At 39.0% G+C, this 18,909-nt stretch overlaps 1 protein-coding gene and 1 pseudogene across 9 annotated transcripts in view; both read right to left on the reverse strand.

Moving 5' to 3' along the window:
- LOC139184127 (selenide, water dikinase 1-like) overlaps positions 1-7,960 on the reverse strand; it is a 28,014-nt pseudogene extending 20,054 nt beyond the window's left edge.
- The window catches only part of UIMC1 (ubiquitin interaction motif containing 1), a 137,831-nt gene that overhangs the window by 91,090 nt on the left and 27,832 nt on the right, over positions 1-18,909 (reverse strand). For 6 of the 9 annotated variants that reach the window (XM_070793308.1, XM_070793309.1, XM_070793310.1 and 3 more), the window contains exons 2-4: positions 18,444-18,598; positions 10,818-10,902; positions 7,967-8,074 (exon numbers count right to left, since the gene is read on the reverse strand). In XM_070793308.1, the coding sequence (XP_070649409.1) occupies positions 7,967-8,074; positions 10,818-10,902; positions 18,444-18,590 (340 nt within the window). In that variant the 5' untranslated portion in view covers positions 18,591-18,598. Of the gene's footprint in view, positions 1-7,966; positions 8,075-10,817; positions 10,903-18,443; positions 18,599-18,794; positions 18,820-18,909 lie in introns of those variants that run through there. The other 3 variants (XM_070793313.1, XM_070793307.1, XM_070793311.1) reach the window with 2 other exon arrangements.

An 18,909-nucleotide genomic window follows, 5' to 3' on the forward strand; every position in this document is an offset into this window, starting at 1 on the left:
CTTCTTCACAGTCCAACTCTCACATCCATACATGACCACAGGAAAAACCATAGCCTTGACTAGACGGACCTTTGTTGACAAAAGTAATGTCTCTGCTTTTGAATATGCTATCTAGGTTGGTCATAACTTTCCTTCCAAGGAGTAAGCGTCTTTTAATTTCATGGCTGCAGTCACCATCTGCAGCGATTCTGGAGCCCCCAAAAATAAAGTCTGACACTGTTTCCACTGTTTCCCCATCTATTTCCCATGAAGTGATGGGACCAGATGCCATGATCTTCGTTTTCTGAATGTTGAGCTTTAAGCCAACTTTTTCACTCTCCACTTTCACTTTCATCAAGAGGTTTTTTAGTTCCTCTTCGCTTTCTGCCATAAGGGTGGTGTCATCTGCATATCTGAGGTTATTGATATTCCTCCCGGCAATCTTGATTCCAGCTTGTGTTTCTTCCAGTCCAGCATTTCTCATGATGTACTCTGCATATAAGTTAAATAAGCAGGGTGACAATATACAGCCTTGACGTACTCCTTTCCAGATCTGGAACCAGTCTGTTGTTCCATGTCCAGTTCTAACTGTTGCTTCCTGACCTGCATATAGGTTTCTCAAGAGGCAGGTCAGGTGGTCTGGCATTCCCATCTCTTTCAGAATTTTCCACAGTTTATTGTGATCCACACAGTCAAAGGCTTTGGCATAGTCAATAAGGCAGAAATAGATGTTTTTCTGGAACTCTCTTGCTTTTTTGATGATCCAGCGGATGTTGGCAATTTGATCTCTGGTTCCTCTGCCTTTTCTAAAACCAGCTTGAACATCTGGAAGTTCACAGTTCATGTATTGCTGAAGCCTGGCTTGGAGAATTTTGAGCATTACTTTACTACCATGTGAGATGAGTGCAATTGTGTGGTAGTTTGAGCATTCTTTGGCATTGCCTTTCTTTGGGACTGGAATGAAAACTGACCTTTTCCAGTCCTGTGGCCACTGCTGAGTTTTCCAAATTTGCTGGCATATTGAGTGCAGCACTTTCACAGCATTATCTTTCAGGATTTGAAATAGCTCAACTGGAATTCTATCACCTCCACTAGCTTTGTTCATAGTGATGCTTTCTAAGGCCCACTTGACTTCACATTCCAGGACGTCTGGCTCTAGGCCAGTGGTCACATCATCGTGATTATCTGGGTCGTGAAGATCTTTTTTGTACAGTTTTTCTGTGTATTCTTGCCACCTCTTCTTAATATCTTCTGCTTCTGTTAGATCCATACCATTTCTGTCCTTTATCGAGCCCATCTTTGCATGAAATATTCCTTTGGTATCTCTGATTTTCTTGAAGAGATCTCTAGTCTTTCCCATTCTGTTGTTTTCCTCTATTTCTTTGCATTGATTGCTGAAAAGGTTTTCTTATCTCTTCTTGCTATTCTTTGGAACTCTGCATTCAGATGTTTATATCTTTCCTTTTCTCCTTTGCTTTTCACTTCTCTTCTTTTCACAGCTATTTGTAAAGCCTCCCCAGACAGCCATTTTGCTTTTTTGCATTTCTTTTCCATTGGGATGGTCTTGATCTCTGTCTCCTGTAGAATGTCACAAACCTCATTCCATAGTTCATCAGGCACTCTATCTATCAGATCTAGTCCCTTAAATCTATTTCTCACTTCCACTGTATAATCATAAGGGATTTGATTCAGGTCATACCTGAATGGTCTAGTGGTGTTCCCTACTTTCTTCAATTTAAGTCTGAATTTGGCAATAAGGAATTCATGGTCTGAGCCACAGTCAGCTCCTGGTCTTGTTTTTGCTGACTGTATAGAGCTTCTCCGTATTTGGGGGACTTTATCTCTGCACAGAACTGAGCTACTTGCTCACAAAGTAAACAGATCAGGAGGCCTCTTGACATCTCCGGACAGGTCCCATGCATAAGGCCAAACACATTTCCACAGGCCTTGCTCACAGCTGCCATCTTGGCCAGGATAGGAAGCTTATGAATCACAAAGGACACCTTGTTTCTCTGCTGTTTGGCCAGGTTCTGTGCGTGGCCCAGAATCCCAAAGCCTGTGATGTTGGTGGCCGCATGGGCATTTAATGTACACATGAGTCCTGACACTGTCCTGTTGAGCCTGGCCATGTTCATCATTGCCTCCTGGTACTCCAGCTCCACATCCTCCTAGGGAATCACTAGCTTGATTTTATTCCATTTCTCAGGAATGTCCAGCCACTGGTGCATGGCCATGATCACTTGCATCCCCAAACGTTTTGTCAGCACAAGCACACCCAGCACTGCATTATCTGGCATGATAAATCCGTTGGGATGGCAGACAGTTGTATCCACAACAACCCATGGGTTTAGCAATCCAGAGGTTTAGCTCTGTTTGGCCACCCATTATAGACGTTCCCACCTCCTCTGCTGCATCTTTAAAACCCTGTATATTTAGGTGCATTACTTTATCCCTTTCCCTGTTGGTCATTTTATGACTGATTCCAAGAAGCATCAGCATGTTGTCACATTCTGTGCCCCACATGACACAGAGGTCACTAAGGACATTGGCACAGGCTATCCTGCCCATCATATAAGGGTCAGCGACCATGGGCTAAATGTAATCTGCAGTTTGAACCAAGGGAAGACTGCCATGCCTCAGAGGAAAGACACAAGTGTCCATCCCAATGCTAAGTCTTGGCATATCTGCTACAAGAAACTGTTCTTCTTGGAAATGGTTCTCCTGTGGACTCCAGCAATTTCTGCAGGACATCTTAGAGGCCTTTGAAGCCAGAGCCCTTCAGTTAAGTGAACCTAGTTAACCAGAAGCTGTTTTCCAATTCATAACTTTTCCGATTAAAGTACTCCCGCTCAGACATGCTTCTTGAGCCCACACACCTCACTGTTGGGCTCCTCCCGTCCCTCTCCTATGAGGCTGGTTTCTTTATAGATTCACCGGTTTGTTTTGCGTCCTCCGCCTCCTCCCACAAACAGGACTCTGTCACTCCCACAACGTACCAGGCATGGTACCTTAACAAATTTAAAGCAAGAGAAATCATGCAATGTCTGCTCTCAGACCACAATGAAGTTAAACTAGAAATCAATTAGAAAAATAACAGGAAAATCTCAAAATAAATGGAGATTAAGCAACATACCTTAAATAACTCATGGCTCAAGGAAGAAATCTCAAGAGAAATATAAAAATACTTTGAATCAAATGAAAATGAAAACACAACTTATCAAAATTTCTGGGATGCAGCAAAAGCAATGCTTAGAGGGGATTTATAGCATTGAGTGCATACACTGGGAAAAAAGATCTAAAATCAATCATCTAACCTTAGGGAACCAGAAAAAAAAAATAAAACGAGAGAGAGCAAATTAAATACACAGTAAGCAGAAGAAAAAATAATAAAAACTACAGCAGAAATCAATGAAATGGAAATTGAGAAGTGAATAGAGAAAATGAACCAAAACAAAAACTGATGTATTTTTTTTTAATCAATAACATTGATGAACCACTAGCTAGGCTGACTAAACAAAGAGAGGACATAAATTTCTAGTATCAGAAATGAAAGAGGGGACATCACTACAGACCTCTTGGAGATTAAAAGAATAATAAAGGAATACTATGAACAACTTTCAGAGAAGGCAATGGCAACCCACTCCAGTACTCTTGTCTGGCAAATCCCATGGATGGAGGAGCCTAGCAGGCTGCAGTCCATGGGGTCACTAGGAGTTGGACACAACTGAGCAACTTCACTTCCACTTTTCACTTTCATGCATTGGAGAAGGAAATGGCAACCCACTCCAGTGTTCTTCCCTGGAGAATCCCAGGAACAGGGGAGCCTCGTGGGCTGCCATCTCTGGGGTCACACAGAGTCGGACACAACTGAAGCGACCTAGCAGCAGCAGCAGCATGAACAACTTTATGTCCACAAATTGATAACCTCAACGGAACAGATCAATTTTCTTGAAAGACACAATCTGCCAACACTCACATTAAAAAAAAAAAAAAAGACAGTCTGACTATACCTATTAAAGAAATAGAATTCATAATTAACCTTGCACAACAAAAAGCAACAGGCCCAGGTGGATTCACTAATAAATTCTACCAAACATTTAAGGAAGAAATTATACAAATTCTCTACAATCTGTTTCAGAGTATAGAAGCAGAGGGAATACTACGTAAGTTATTCCATGTGACCACATTAACCCTAACACTAAAACTAGACAAAAATGTTACAAGAAAAGTACAGACCAATATATCTCATGAACACAGATGCAAAACTTAACAAAATATTAGCAAATTGAACCTAACAATACATAAAAAGAATTATACACCATGACCAAATGGAATTTATCCCAGATGTGCACGCTAGTTCAACATTCAAAAATTAATCAACATAATGCAATGCATAAACAGAATGAAAAAGAAAAATCACATGATCATATTCAATAGATTCAGAAAAAGCAGCGAATAAAATCACTCATCCATGATAAAACCTCTCGATAAATTAGGAATAGAGAATTTTCTCAATTTGATGGAGAATAATGGTTTTAGACAAGGCAGAGGAACCAGAGATCAAATTAACAACATCTGCTGGATCATGGAAAAAGCAAGAGAGTTCCAGAAAAATATCTATTTCTGCTTTATTGACTATGCCAAAGCCTTTGACTGTGTGGATCACAATAAACTGTGGAAAATTCTGAAAGAGATGGGAATACCAGACCACCTGACCTGCCTCTTGAGAAACCTGTATGCAGGTCAGGAAGCAACAGTTAGAACTGGACATGGAACAACAGACTGGTTCCAAATAGGAAAAGGAGTACGTCAAGGCTGTATATTGTCACCCTGCTTATTTAACTTATATGCAGAGTACATCATGAGAAATGCTGGACTGGAAGAAACACAAGCTGGAATCAAGATTGCCGGGAGAAATATCAATAACCTCAGATATGCAGATGACACCACCCTTATGGCAGAAAGTGAAGAGGAACTAAAAAGCCTCTTGATGAAGGTGAAAGTGGAGAGTGAAAAAGTTGGCTTAAAGCTCAACGTTCAGAAAACGAAGATCAGGGCATCTGGTCGCATCACTTCATGGGAAATAGATGGGGAAACAGTGGCAACAGTGTCAGACTTTATTTTGGGGGGCTCCAAAATCACTGCAGATGGTGACTGCAGCCATGAAATTAAAAGACGCTTACTCCTTGGAAGGAAAGTTATGACCAACCTAGATAGCATATTCAAAAGCAGAGACATTACTTTGCCAACAAGGTCCATCTAGTCAAGGCTATGGTTTTTCCTGTGGTCATGTATGGATGTGAGAGCTGGACTGTGAAGAAGGCTGAACGCCAAAGAATTGATGCTTTTGAACTGTGGTGTTGGAAAAGACTCTTGAGAGTCCCTTGGACTGCAAGGAGATCCAACCAGTCCATTCTGAAGGAGATCAGCCTTGGGATTTCTTTGGAAGGAATGATGCTAAAGCTGCAACTCCAGTACTTTGGCCACCTCAGGTGAAGAGTTGACTCATTGGAAAAGACTCTGATGCTGGGAGGGATTGGGGGCAGTAGGACAAGGGGACGGCAGAAGATAAGACGGCTGGATGGCATCCCTGACTTGATGGATGTGAGTCTCAGTGAACTCCGGGAGTTGGTGATGGACAGAGAGGCCTGGCGTGCTGCAATTCATGGGGTTGCAAAGAGTCGGACACGACTGAGCAACTGAACTGAACTGAACTGAATCTATAAAGAAAAACATATAGCTAACATCATACTAAAAGGAAAAAACTCAAAGCATTCCCATTATAAATAGGAAAAAGGCTACGATGGCCCTCTCATCACTCCTTTTCAACATTGTACTGGACATACCAGCTAACGTGATAAGACAAGAAAAGGAAATAAAAGGCATACAGACAAGGAAGGGAAAAAGTAAAACTGTCTTTGTTCACAAATCACACTATCATCTAAGTAGAAAATCCAACAGAATCAACAAAATTCCTAGAAGTAATTATACTAAGGTTATGATATACAAGAATAGTAGTCAATCACATTCCGTATACCAGAAATGAACAAGTGTAATTTGAAATCTGATGCTTTCCAGGTGGTGCAATGGTAAAGAATACATCTGCCACTGCAGCAGATGCAATAGACACAGGTTCAATCTCTGAGTCAGAAAGATCCCCTGGAATAGGAAATGGCAACCCATTCTAATATTCTTGCCTAGAAAATTCCATTGACAGAGGAGCCTGGTGGGCTATAGTCCAGGGGTTGCAAAGAGTCAGGCACTACATGCACACATGAATTTGAAATTTAAAACAATACCATTTACACTGGTAATAAAATAACATACAAGATCTATATGAGGAAAGCTATAAAACTCTGATTAACAAAATCAAGTAAAAATTAACTAACTAAAGGGATTCCATGTCATGGAATAGAAAGACTTATATAATGTCAAGATACCAATTTTACAAACCTGATCTGTAGATTCAATATAATCGAAATAAAAATTCCAGTAATTTTGTAGATACAAAAAAACTCATTCTAAAGTTTATATGGAGAGAAAGAAATGGCAACCCACTCCAGTGCTCATGCCTGGGTAATCCATGGACAGAGAAGCCTGACGGGCTACAGTCCATGGGGTCACAAAAAGTCAGATACAACAGAACAACTAATCAACAACAACAAAAGCAAACCACCTACTCCAACCAGTGCAGCCCCACACCCCCAACCCACCAAACTAAACATTGGACTGAAATGAAAATACTGCTTTTGCTAAGACATCAATGAAACGATTGGATTAAGTTGAGCAATTACGTCAGAAGAAGGTATGGTCATCTGGAGAGCTGGCCGGTCCTGGTACATGCTCTCTGGAGTTTGTCTCCCAAGAGAAATGTGGTCTCAGACAAAGGCACTGACCACTGCTCTGCCTCCATCAGGTCCACACACACATACATGTCAGCTTGAGATAAACTCATATCAAATACTTACTTTCATTCACTGAACCTGAGTATGATGATTAATAGTCCTTGTTTGAATAAAGACTCACCCACTTAGTGGTTGGCTAATCTTACAAAAGTCACTTAATTGGTCTCAGCCTGTTTCTTCTTCTCTAAAATGGGGGATAATCTTAAATAGAGCTACCAGTTCTTAATGTTCAATAAATATTTATAAAGCCCCCACTATATGCCAAGTATATGGTTGAATTTTTTTTTTAAGATTTTGCATGTAAAAAGAAGCTGATTCCAGTCTGGCCCAGAGTAAACCTCATTTTCACTACTAAGAATGTGTCTCTTCCACATTCCATAGGCAATGTTCATTTGTCAGCCAACGGAAAACCATCAGCAGCAACTTTTGCCCCCAGAATTGTGATATTCTGTTTAAAAAGTGTGGTCTATTTTTTTTTCCCCTTCTATACTTAATAGAGCCTCATATAATATCAGAGCTGGAAAGAATCTTAAAAGTCATCCAGGCCAGCTTTCTGCCTACCTGGCCAAGTGGCCCACCCTATCTTTGGACAGCTCAGCTAGTAGACAATTCTTTCTTAAAACAAAATCATCTTCCTGTGGTCTGTGTCCTAGTTCTGCCCTCTAAATCATCTCAGGAAAAAAGCTGCATTTTCTGTCTCCCTTATCACAGTTCTTTTTGTGTATGTGGAGACCTCTCTCACTCCTTTGTCAGAAATAAATCTTTTATCCAGGCTCAGATAAAAAGTAATAACAACTATTTCAATCTAATTTCTTTTCCAAAGGAAACATCTTTATTAAGATGATGGGAATTGTCTGCCCACTTAAATCTTTACATATTTTATTGACTAATATAAATTAAGACATTCAAAATGAAAAAAACAAAAGTTTATATTGAAGGGCAAAAGATCTGGAATAGTCAACACAATATTGAAGGAAAGGAACAAAGCAGGAGGACTGATGCTACCTGACTTTAAAACCTACTACACATAAAGCTTCTTTACTGTCTGAGCTACTAGGTAACACCAGTGGTAAAGAACTCACCTGTCAAGGCAGATTTAAGAGACCTGCGTTCGACCCCTGGAGAAAGGCATGGCAATCCACTCCAGTATTCCTGCCTGGAGAATCCCATGGACAGAGGAGCCTGGTGGGCTACAGTCCATGAGATCACAAAGTGTCAGACACAACTGAGTGACTAATACACAATCATAGTTGAGGCAGGAGATAGATGAGCCCCAGGTCAGCAATCTACAACTGGCCTCCTGTTCATATCTCCTAGGGCCGGTCATTCATTACCAGCCCCTATTTACATTTCTTGAAGTAAGAGACAAATGGGCTCCAGGACTACGTATTTATGACTGGACTCCTATTTATATTTCAAGATCTATACCTCAATATAAAAACCAATAAGAACAGGGTAAATAACTGGACATTGGGCAGTTTTAGGGCAGGGACAGAGTGGGACTAAAACCTGTTAAAAGATTAAGAGGTCACACACTCCCCCATCTTTAGGGCAAAAATCCTTCATGAGGTCAAAAGGGCAGGGGACGCCAGACCAAAGTAAGCCTTGCCACCCCCTTCCATAAGCCTTTTCGGTGGGATCCATTTTAACTGAAAGGTCTGTACACACCCAGGGGAGGGTTAGGACAGGTCAGGTGTGGAAAAAGAAACTAGATAATTGGCTAAAGAAGACTAGGAAGAACTGTCCTATATAAATGACTTAACAGCCTATTTTCTGTGCTCCTCACTATGGGGGACACCCACACCCCTTCTCTCCAGATGCATCTCTGCCTTGCTTCTATCTTAACAAACTGTTTCTCTGTGTGCTCCTCCCACTTGTTCTTATGCTATGTCTCTAATAATAAACTTTATACCTGGATTTAAAAAAACAGTCTTTGTCTCCATGATAAATGCATCTTTCACTGGGGACAAAGATCCAGGAAAAAAAATAGCCTCTAGCCTTTGCTGGTCTGGACTCCTGGTTTTTATCCATGTTGCCCAGGTTCAGTTCCTCGGCAGGGAATTAAGATCTTACTTCACGCCACTGCTCACTGCTGCCTCATGGAGATCACAGTGACAGCCACCTCTAGATATACCACAATGATTTAGCAACAACAACAATTATGGTTAATTTTATAAGGCTGAGAATTATACTTTAAATCACCTAAATTCAAATTAATAGTGAAAAAAATTCTGCTTTATCTTCAATGTTTTATAATAATCTCAGCTAGTTAACATACTTTTTAACAAGTTCACTGAAATACGTAAACATCTCACATGATATTAAAATGCAAAAATACAGTCATTATTAAATAACTTCACAATTGAGTAACAAAGTCAGAAGAGAAAAAACTTACAATAAATAATTTTTGTGATATTGTGATTTATAATAATATATACTGAATCTGGGCACCTGACACAGAGCTTCTAATAATCCTGGAATTTCCTAACAACTCCTAACAGCTCCTAACAACTGGAATTTCCTAAATGAAAATAAATTAATTGTTATTAATAACAATTCCCTTTTAGGCCCACCGGAGATTCTATTAATGAACTTACTTTTGGAAAGCCCCTAAGGATGGGGGCTGGTTGCCAGGGAAACCAACCAAGCTACTAGAGGATTAGAACTTTTATTCCAACTCCCCAACCTCCAGGGAAGGAAGAGCGACTGGCTGGAAGTTGGACCAATCACCAATGAACAATGATTTAATCAATCATACCTGTATAATGAAGCCTTCATAAAAAACCTGAACTATAATGTTTGGTGAGCCTCCAGGTTGGTGAACATGTACAGGGACCGAGAAGGTGACATACCTGGGTAGGTCAAGGAGGTCCCAGGTCTCCTATATCTTGCCCTATATCTTCAATCTTGCTGTTACTGAGTTACATCCTTTATAATAAAAGTGAAAGTGAAGTTGCTCAGTCATGTCCAACTCTTTGCAATCCCATGGATTGTAGACTACCAGGCTCTTTAGTCCATAGGATTCTCCAGGCAAGAATACTGGAGTGGGTTGCCATTTCCTTCTCCAGTGGATCTTCCCGACCCAGGGATTGAACCAGGGTCTCCTGCATTGTAGGCAGACACTTTACAGTCTGAGCCACAAAGGAAGTCAACCTGGCTGTTACTGAGTTATATCCTTTATAATAAACCAGTCATCTAATAAGTAAACTGTTTCCCTAAATTCTGAGAGCCATTTTGGCAAATTAATTGAACACAAAAAAGGGGTCACAAGAACCTCTGATTTATAGCCAGTGGATCAGAAGCACAGGTAACAACCTGGACTTGCAATTGTCATCTAAAAGAAGGGGAACTCACACAGAACTAAGCCTTTGGCTTGTGGGATCTGACGGTGTCATATTTCCATAAACTGTAGGGTACCCAGTGTCCAAAGAGTTGGAGAAGTACTTTGTAAAGGGGAGAAAAAAAAAACCTTACACATCTGATGACCAGAATAAAGTGCTGAGAGTAGAGCAGACACTTAGAATTTTAGTGATCAAAACAGTAACACCATTATTGGAGCCACTAAGTGATTTTCTTTTTTTTTTTTTTTTTCACTAAGTGATTTTCTACGTGTTATCTTCATTTTATTGATGAGGTAACAGCAGTAGGCTGTAGTGGCTTGCCTAAAGTCCACACAGTAAGTGGAAGGAAGGGTTCAAAACCAAGTGTGCCTAACTCTGAAATGGCACATTCTTAATTTCAACACGCTGCCTTTAATAATCAATTGTATACACTCTAGGTAACTGTGATCCCACAAATTTTAATGGAATCCTGAATTACCAAGAACCACACACATTCTTATTCAGAGAAACCTTTTCTTAATGAAGAAACTAGTGTCAATTCTATGACTGCTGAAACTTCCAAACCATTCTCAACACAAAAATGAAAACATACGTGCAATTTTTCTTTTAGCCAAACACTTTGCTCTATTTGACTGTTTTGCCTTCGTTTTCTGCAATCCATTTTCCTCCTTTGGCTCCTGTTGCAAAACAAGAAACATGAACAGGTTGATTGGCATTAAAAGTAGTACTCTTTCTACCTTCCTCTACAGCTAACAGAGGCCACTAAACCTCTAAAGAATCAGTGTTTTTGTAAATGTTTTGTAACATTCTTTGTAAATGTTCAAAGAAAACATCAGAAAAAGATCTTTACGGTAGAAAAAGAAAAATGTAGATTCAGAACCAATAAAAATAAAAAACTGTAATATACAGATATAATTATGTCATATTCAAGCTCATACAAAAACTGACCCATCTGTAAAATACCAGCAAGTATGCACCCAAGTTCAGAGAAAGCTCGATTCAATGTTTCAAAGTCAGTAATAAAGTTTAAGCCCAGTGCATACTCACTTCTTTTAAATCAGTACTTTAAAAAGCAACAGAACAATCAGGGAAAAGTACGTAACATATTTATTAGATAAAGGTCTAATTTTCCTTATATATAAAGAGCTCTTACAAATCAACACAAAGCACCTCCCACAGGCAAAAAATATGTTAAGACACTTCACAGAAAAACATACCACAAAGAGCTTGTATGTATATGGAAATGCAATTCACAACAATTATATAGGTATCTTTTTTTAATCTATACCAATGGTAAAAATGAAAACATTTCATAAAATATTTATTGTGAGGAAACAAGTACCATAGGTTGGATAAAATGGATGCAAATCACTATTCTGTGCATCTGGAACTAATATAGTGTTGTGGGTAAATTATACTTCAATTACAGTGTGTGTGGGGTGGGACGAGGAGAAAATGCATCAAAATGCTAATGGTGGTCATCTCTACAGGGTGGGGATTGTGGGTGGTTGTGATTTTTTAGTTTAGGCTTTTACGTGTTTCTAACTGTCCACAATCAACAGGTATTGCTTGTAAAATTAAGATAAAAACAATAAATGTCATTAAAAATGAAAAAAAAAAAGAATACAGGCAAAGATGATCCCATAAATATATAACTGGGATCTCTGAAGAAGAAAACAAACAATGAAACAAACTGACATTAAGATTATAATAAATAAAATTTACAAGGGAAAAAAGGCAGAGGATGAGATGGTTCGATGGCATCACTGACTCAATGGACATGAGTTTGAGCAAGCTCTGGGAGTTGGTGATGGAAAGGGAAGCTTGGCAAGCTACAGTCCATGGGGTTTCAAAGAGTCGGACATGACGGAGCAATTGAACTGAACTGACATATTGAAAGTTCACTCTGACCAATCAGTTTCCTAACACATACACATAAGATACCTATCTCACCTTGAAGAAAAATTTTTAGCATTCAGACTAACAAAAAGGACTAGTCACTTAACAAAAAAAGGAAAATAAATCAGACTTACCAAACATAACATACAAAGCAAAAATCAAGAAGGCAGCATTTTAAAGAAACTCAAGGGAAAAAAGAAAATTTTAAACCAAGGACGTTGGATCCTATTAAGCAGTCTTTCAGATATCAAGACTACAGAAAAACAGTATCAAAAACATAACTTAGGAAATAATATAGTCACAAGACCTACTTGACAAATCTAGTAAAAATCAAGCACTATTCAACTAAAAAATGATTAGAAAAAACCAAAAGAATTGATAGTAAATATTTAACATATTTAATTTTAGAACTAAGACTAAAACAAAAGTAGAGATAAGAATAGAAGAAAACATGTAAATGTTATATGCAGAAATGACACACCTAATAAATGAGAGAAATCAGAAATGGAAAGTAAAATAAGTTCATTTTCTACTGCATGCACTATAAGTGAAAGTCAAAGGATACTATTTACAACCGACAAACCAGACTACAGAAAGCTAAATTAAAAAAAAAAGGAAGGAACTATGAAAAGCATTTATATAAACTCTAAAAAAAGACATACCAAAATATATGCCAAAAGCAGAGTCAAAAATCAAAGAATATAGAAAAAGAAATAAAATTAATATAACAAAAAATTAAACTCAACGCTATGAGACTGGGTTATAACAAAGTGATCCAGAATGGCCGAAAATGAAAGATCTAGAAGATAACAGTAATTGTGTGTGCATGCTCAGTCACTTAGCTGTGTCTGACTCTTTGTGACCCTGTGGACTGTAGCCAGCCAGGCTCCTCTGTCTATGAGATTTTCCAGACAAGAATACCGGAGTGAGTTGCCATTTCCTCTTTCAGGAGATCTTCCCAACCCAGGAATCTACCCTGCATCTCCTGCACTGGATTCTTTACCACTGAGCCACCTACCTAAATTGACTCTCTCCATATATCTTCCCAGAAAAAAACACAAAACCAACAGGGCTTCCCAGGTGGCACTAGTGGTAAAGAACCTGCCTGCCAATGCAGGAGGCGCAGGAGACCTGGATTCCATCCCTGGGTCAGGAAGATTCCCTGGAAGAGGAAATGGCAACCCACTCCAGTATTCTTGCCTGGAAAATCCCATGGACGGAGAAGCCTGATGGACTACAATCCATGGGGTTACAAAGAGTTGGACACGACTGAAGCAACTTAGCATGCAATAAGGACCAGAAATAACACCACCTATGACCAATGCCTTCAACATTATTAGGAGACAAAACATACCACAGAATTCAAATAACCAGTGAGCAGAGAAACAGCAAATTCTAACAGTGCTATTGCAAGTCTATGAATAAACAGAACAAAGAAAGAGAAGGCTTAAGAGACTATATGAAAAATAAGAAAAAGAAATGAAAAACTTAAGAACACAGACAAAACCACCTTCAAAATTAGAATGTCTGACACTAAGACCAAACAATGGTCCAAGACCTGGTATTTCACATAATCAGCTATATCTTAAAGGGCTTGAAAGTGAGAGGAACAAAAGTGGCAACCTCAAAGACGTACTACCAATGGAAAAGAGGAAGATACACAAAAAAGAGATGGTACCCCCTCAGATTTCATAAAAGAAAAAGAAAGGAGGAAAAAAATGACAGGTCCTGAAGAAAAAAAATAAACATGCCAACCTCTCTTCTAATATCAACAATACCATCCATAAAAAAAACTAAAATGAAGTACACTAAAAAGACAAAAGGGAAGCTTTTGTCCAGTAAATATAAGAATAAAAAAAGAAATTTCAAACCAAGCAACTATAAAACAGAAAGAGAAAATGTAAATAAAACATTTAAGTTTATCCCAGAAAAGGAAATTAACACATCCCAAACAAATTTTAAAGAATCATCTACAGATTAAGAAAAGCCTAGAATCAGAAAACTCAAACCATAAACCAACAAGAAAAGGAACAAATAAATTGAAACTTGATAAAACCAAAACTGAAAATAGATAAAACCATCTCAAAAAAGAAAAATGGGGACTTCCCCAGTGGTCCAGGAGCTAGGACTCTGAGCTCCCAATGCAGGGGGCCCAGGTTTGATCCCTGGTGCATGCCTCAACTAAGACTCTGCATGCTGCTGCTGATCTGGAATGCTCCACACTGTTCTCCATAGTAGTTGTATCCATTTACATTCCCACCAACAATGCAAGAGGGTTCCCTTTAAAAAAAAGGTGGGGGAGGGGGTCTCCAAAGGAAAACAGATTCAAGTAAAAATCTGAAACAGCCACTAAAGAAATACAAGAAAACAATGAGAAAATGAAAGGAATAAGCTACAAGATACACTGTTCTGAGAAAAGAACAAGATGCAAATAGATATGCAACATTTCACATAAAAAGAAGCAGAATTAAGAAAACATGAATGGGGACTTCCCTGGAGTCCAGTGGCTAAGACTCTGTGCTCCCAGTACCGGGGGCCTGGGTTTGATCCCTGGTCAGGGAACTAGATCCCTCAAGTCACAACAAAGGTCGAAAATCCCATGTGCCACAACTAAGATGCAGTACAACATTCATAAAACTAAGATCAAGCCATCCGGTCCCATCACTTCATGGGAAATAGATGGGGAAACAGTGAAAACAGTGTCAGACTTTATTTTGGGGGGCTCCAAAATCACTGCAGATGGTGACTGCAGCCATGAAATTAAAAGACACTTACTCCTTGGAAGGAAAGTTATGACCAACGTAGAGAGCATATTCAAAAGCAGAGACATTACTTTGTCAACAAAGGTCCATCTAGTCAAGGCTATGGTTTTTCCAGTGGTCATGTATGGATGTGAGAGTTGGACTGTGAAGAAAGCTGAGCACCGAAGAATTGATTTGAACTGTGGTGTTGGAGAAGACTCTTTAGTCCCTTGGACTGCAAGGAGATCCAACCAGTCCATTCTAAAGGAGATCAGTCCTGGGTGTTCATTGGAAGGACTGATGCTAAAGCTGCAACTCCAATACTTTGGCCACCTCATGCAAAGAGTTGACTCACTGGAAAAGACCCTGATGCAGGGAGGGATTGAGGGCAGGAAGAGAAGGGGATGACAGAGGATGAGATGGCTGGATGGCATCACCGGCTCGACAGTCATGAGTCTAAGTGAACTCTGGGAATTGGTGATGGACAGGGAGGCCTGGTGTGCTGTGATTCATGGGGTCGCAAAGAGTCGGTCACGACTGAGCGACTGAACTGAACTGCCAAATAAATAAATATTTAAAGAGAGAGAGAAAAAACATGAATGGGCTTATTTTTGCTTTAAAGCAATGCTGTAAGAATAAAAAAAAAAATTAATGAAATTGGTTATCAGTGGTGTAAAGGATGTGGAATAATAGGGTGTATAGAATGGAGAAGCAAGATAACTTGAGTGTATATCTTTCTCTATACATTTAATTTATTCAATAAAGCAATTTTCTATATAATGCAAAAATAAAATTAAATCAACAAGAATGGGAAGAAAACAAAGAACCAATGCAAAAACAATCAGTTGGATGGTACCTTTTAAAGTACCTCAGTAACTTTATTACAGATAAATAATCTAACCACATCTATTTAAAAAAGAGATTCTCAGACTGTATAAAATTAGAAACCTCAAACCGTGTGCTACCTACAAGAAATCCAAATAAAATATAAACAAATACCTAGGTTAAAAGTTAAAATACCAACAAATGGTGCTGGAAAAACTGGATATGCACAAGCAAAAAAGAAGTCAGATCCCTATTTTATACCATACACGAAAGCTAATAACGCAAAATCAATCAAAGACCTAAATATAACACTTAAAATTTTAAAACTCTTAGAAGAAAATATGGGGAAGGAAATGGGAACCCACTCCAGTATTCTTGCCTGAAAAATTCCATGGACAGCAGAGCCTGGCAGCCATAATGCATGGAATCACAAAGAGGTGGACATGACTGAGCACACACAGAAGAAAACATTGGGGAAAAGCTTCATGACATGGAAGATTTCACATGACTTTTTGGATGTGACGCCAAAGCACACGCAGTAATACAAAAACCAGATAAACTGGACTAAATTTAAAACTACTCTGCATAAAAAAACTATCAACAGAGTACAAAGGCAACCTATGGAATGGGAGAAAATATGTGCAAATCATATATCTGACAAGGCGCTAACTGTCCACAATATATAAAGAACCCCTACAATTCAACGGGCATTTCTGTAGTGTAGCGATTATCACATTCACCTTATACACAAAAGGTCCCCGGTTTGAAAACAGGCAGAAACATGTTTAGGGCTTCTCTGATAGCTCAGTTGGTAAAAAATCTGCTTGCAATGTGGGAGACCTGGGTTCGGAAGATCCCCAGGCTACCCACTCTGGTATTCTGGCCTGGTGAATTCCATGGACTGTAGAGTCAATGGGGTCGCAAAGAGTTGGACACGACTGAGCAACTTTCACCATTCAACAACAATATGTATGTGAATATATATAATCTAAAAATGGTTAAAATCCTAAATTATGTTATGTATATTTTACCACTACATATACACACACACACACGCCATCTCATACCATACACAAAAATTATTTCAAAATGGAACAAAGACCAAACTGTAAGAGCTAAAATTAGAAAACTCTTAGGGATCAACTTCATGACTTTAGATTTGGTAATAATTCTTTAGCTACAACACCAAAAGCATTAAATAACCAAAGGGAGAAAAAAAAGGTAACTTGGACTTTTTCAATATTTAAAACTGTTGTGCATCAAAGAACATTATCAAGAAAGTGAAAAGACATCTGCTAGCATGGAAGAATATATTTGCAAATAATGTATCTGATAAGAGGTTTAATATGCAAAATAGAAAAAGAAAACTTAACCACTCAACAACAAAAAGTGCAAGGTATAAATGGACAGAGAACTTGAACAGACATCTCTTCAAAGAAGCTATACAAATGGCTAATAAGTACAAAAAAGATGCACAAGTTCATTAGCCATTAGGGAAAGGCAAGTCAAAACCACAATGAGAAACCACTACACATTCACTAGGGTGATATAAAAATTAAACATTTAAAAATAACAAGTGTTACCAAGAATGTAGAGAAACTGGAATCCCAGGATATTGCTGATGGGAATGTAAAATGGTGCAGTCACTGTAGGGGGAAAAAGGCATGAAGAGGACTTCCCTGGTAGTCCAGAGGTTGAGAATCTGCCTGCTATCACAGAGGACACAGGTTCAATCCTTGATCTGGGAAGATTTCACATGCAGTAGGGCAACTAATCCCCTGCCCACAACTACTGAGCCTGCACGCCCTAAAGCCTGTGTGCTCTGCAACAAGAGAAGGTACAGCAATAAGAAGCCCTGCACTACAACTAGAAAGTAGCCCCTACTCACCTCAACTAGAGAAAGCCCGTGTGCAGCAAGACCCAGCTCAGCCAAAAATAAATACATAAAAATTTTGTAACAGGGATTAAGTACTGTTATATGCTACAATATGGATGAACCTTGAAAACATACATCAAGTGAAAGAAGGCAGCCACAAATGCAATTCAATTTAAAAGGAAGAGTCAGAGACAATTCTGAGCTTTATAACCTGAGGCAAATGAGTGGTTCTACCATCAAATGAGATAGAAGATAAGAAGAGTGAGAGGTAAACTTAGGTGAAAACACAGTGACTTACTACACTGCCTTACTGGATGTGACCTACAAACAGGCAGAAACTTCCAATAAAAAATGGAAACACAGATCAAAGGAAAGATTTAAAATCTATTACAGCTCTATCCAACAAAGCTTTCTATAATGAAGGGAAATGTTCTATACTTGCGCTAACACAGCAGACACTAGATGTGACTAGTCCAAGAGATGAACTGATTTTTCCTTTTATTTAATTTTAATTAATTTAAATTTAAATAGCTACAGGTGGCTAGCTGCTACCACACTGGACAGAGTATATCTAGAAACTTATAAAGCTGTCTTTCTCTCACTTTATAGACATATGAAAATTTTCCCATTTGATTTATTCAAATGGTTTTAAAATATCACTGTCAGTTAATACATTATAAAACTCAGGAGCTATGATCCATCCTCAGCCAAATTGTATGACTACTTTCTTCTAAGTAATTTTTAATTCCATTTACGAAGCTGAGTAAAAGCTGCATGGTCTGGCAAGATGTCATTAAAATTCAGTCTCACAAACAAACCAGTCACAGATAAGGAGGCCTAGTTTGAGACCTAGAGCTCTACTCTTTAGAATACTAACCTCTCCATCACTATCAGATATCACAATGTATGCATCCTCAAGTCTACGCTTCTTCTTCACATTGACAGAACCGGTAGTTTCTACATCTTTCTTCTCCAGGTTCTGAGCTTCAGAGGCTTCTTTAACTTTTTTCTTTCTCCGTGGCATCCTTTTGTCTGAAATAGAAGGAAAAAAAAAATTGGAGAAGGAAATGGCAACCCACTCCAGAATTCTTGCCTAGAGAATCCCATGGACAAAGGAGCCTGATGGGCTGCTGTCCATAGGGTCGCACAGAGTCGGACATGACTGAAGCGACTTAGCATGCATGCATGCATTGGAGAAGGAAATGGCAACCCACTCCAGTATTCTTACCTGGAGAATCCCAGGGACTGGGGAGCCTGGTGGGCTTCCGTCTATGGGGTCGCACAGAGTCAGACACGACTGAAGCAACTTAGCAGCAGCAGCAGCAAAAGGAAAAATAATTTGC

Source organism: Bos indicus, chromosome 7 (genome assembly GCF_029378745.1).
Source record: "Bos indicus isolate NIAB-ARS_2022 breed Sahiwal x Tharparkar chromosome 7, NIAB-ARS_B.indTharparkar_mat_pri_1.0, whole genome shotgun sequence".
In the NCBI taxonomy this organism is placed as follows: Eukaryota; Metazoa; Chordata; class Mammalia; order Artiodactyla; family Bovidae; genus Bos; species Bos indicus.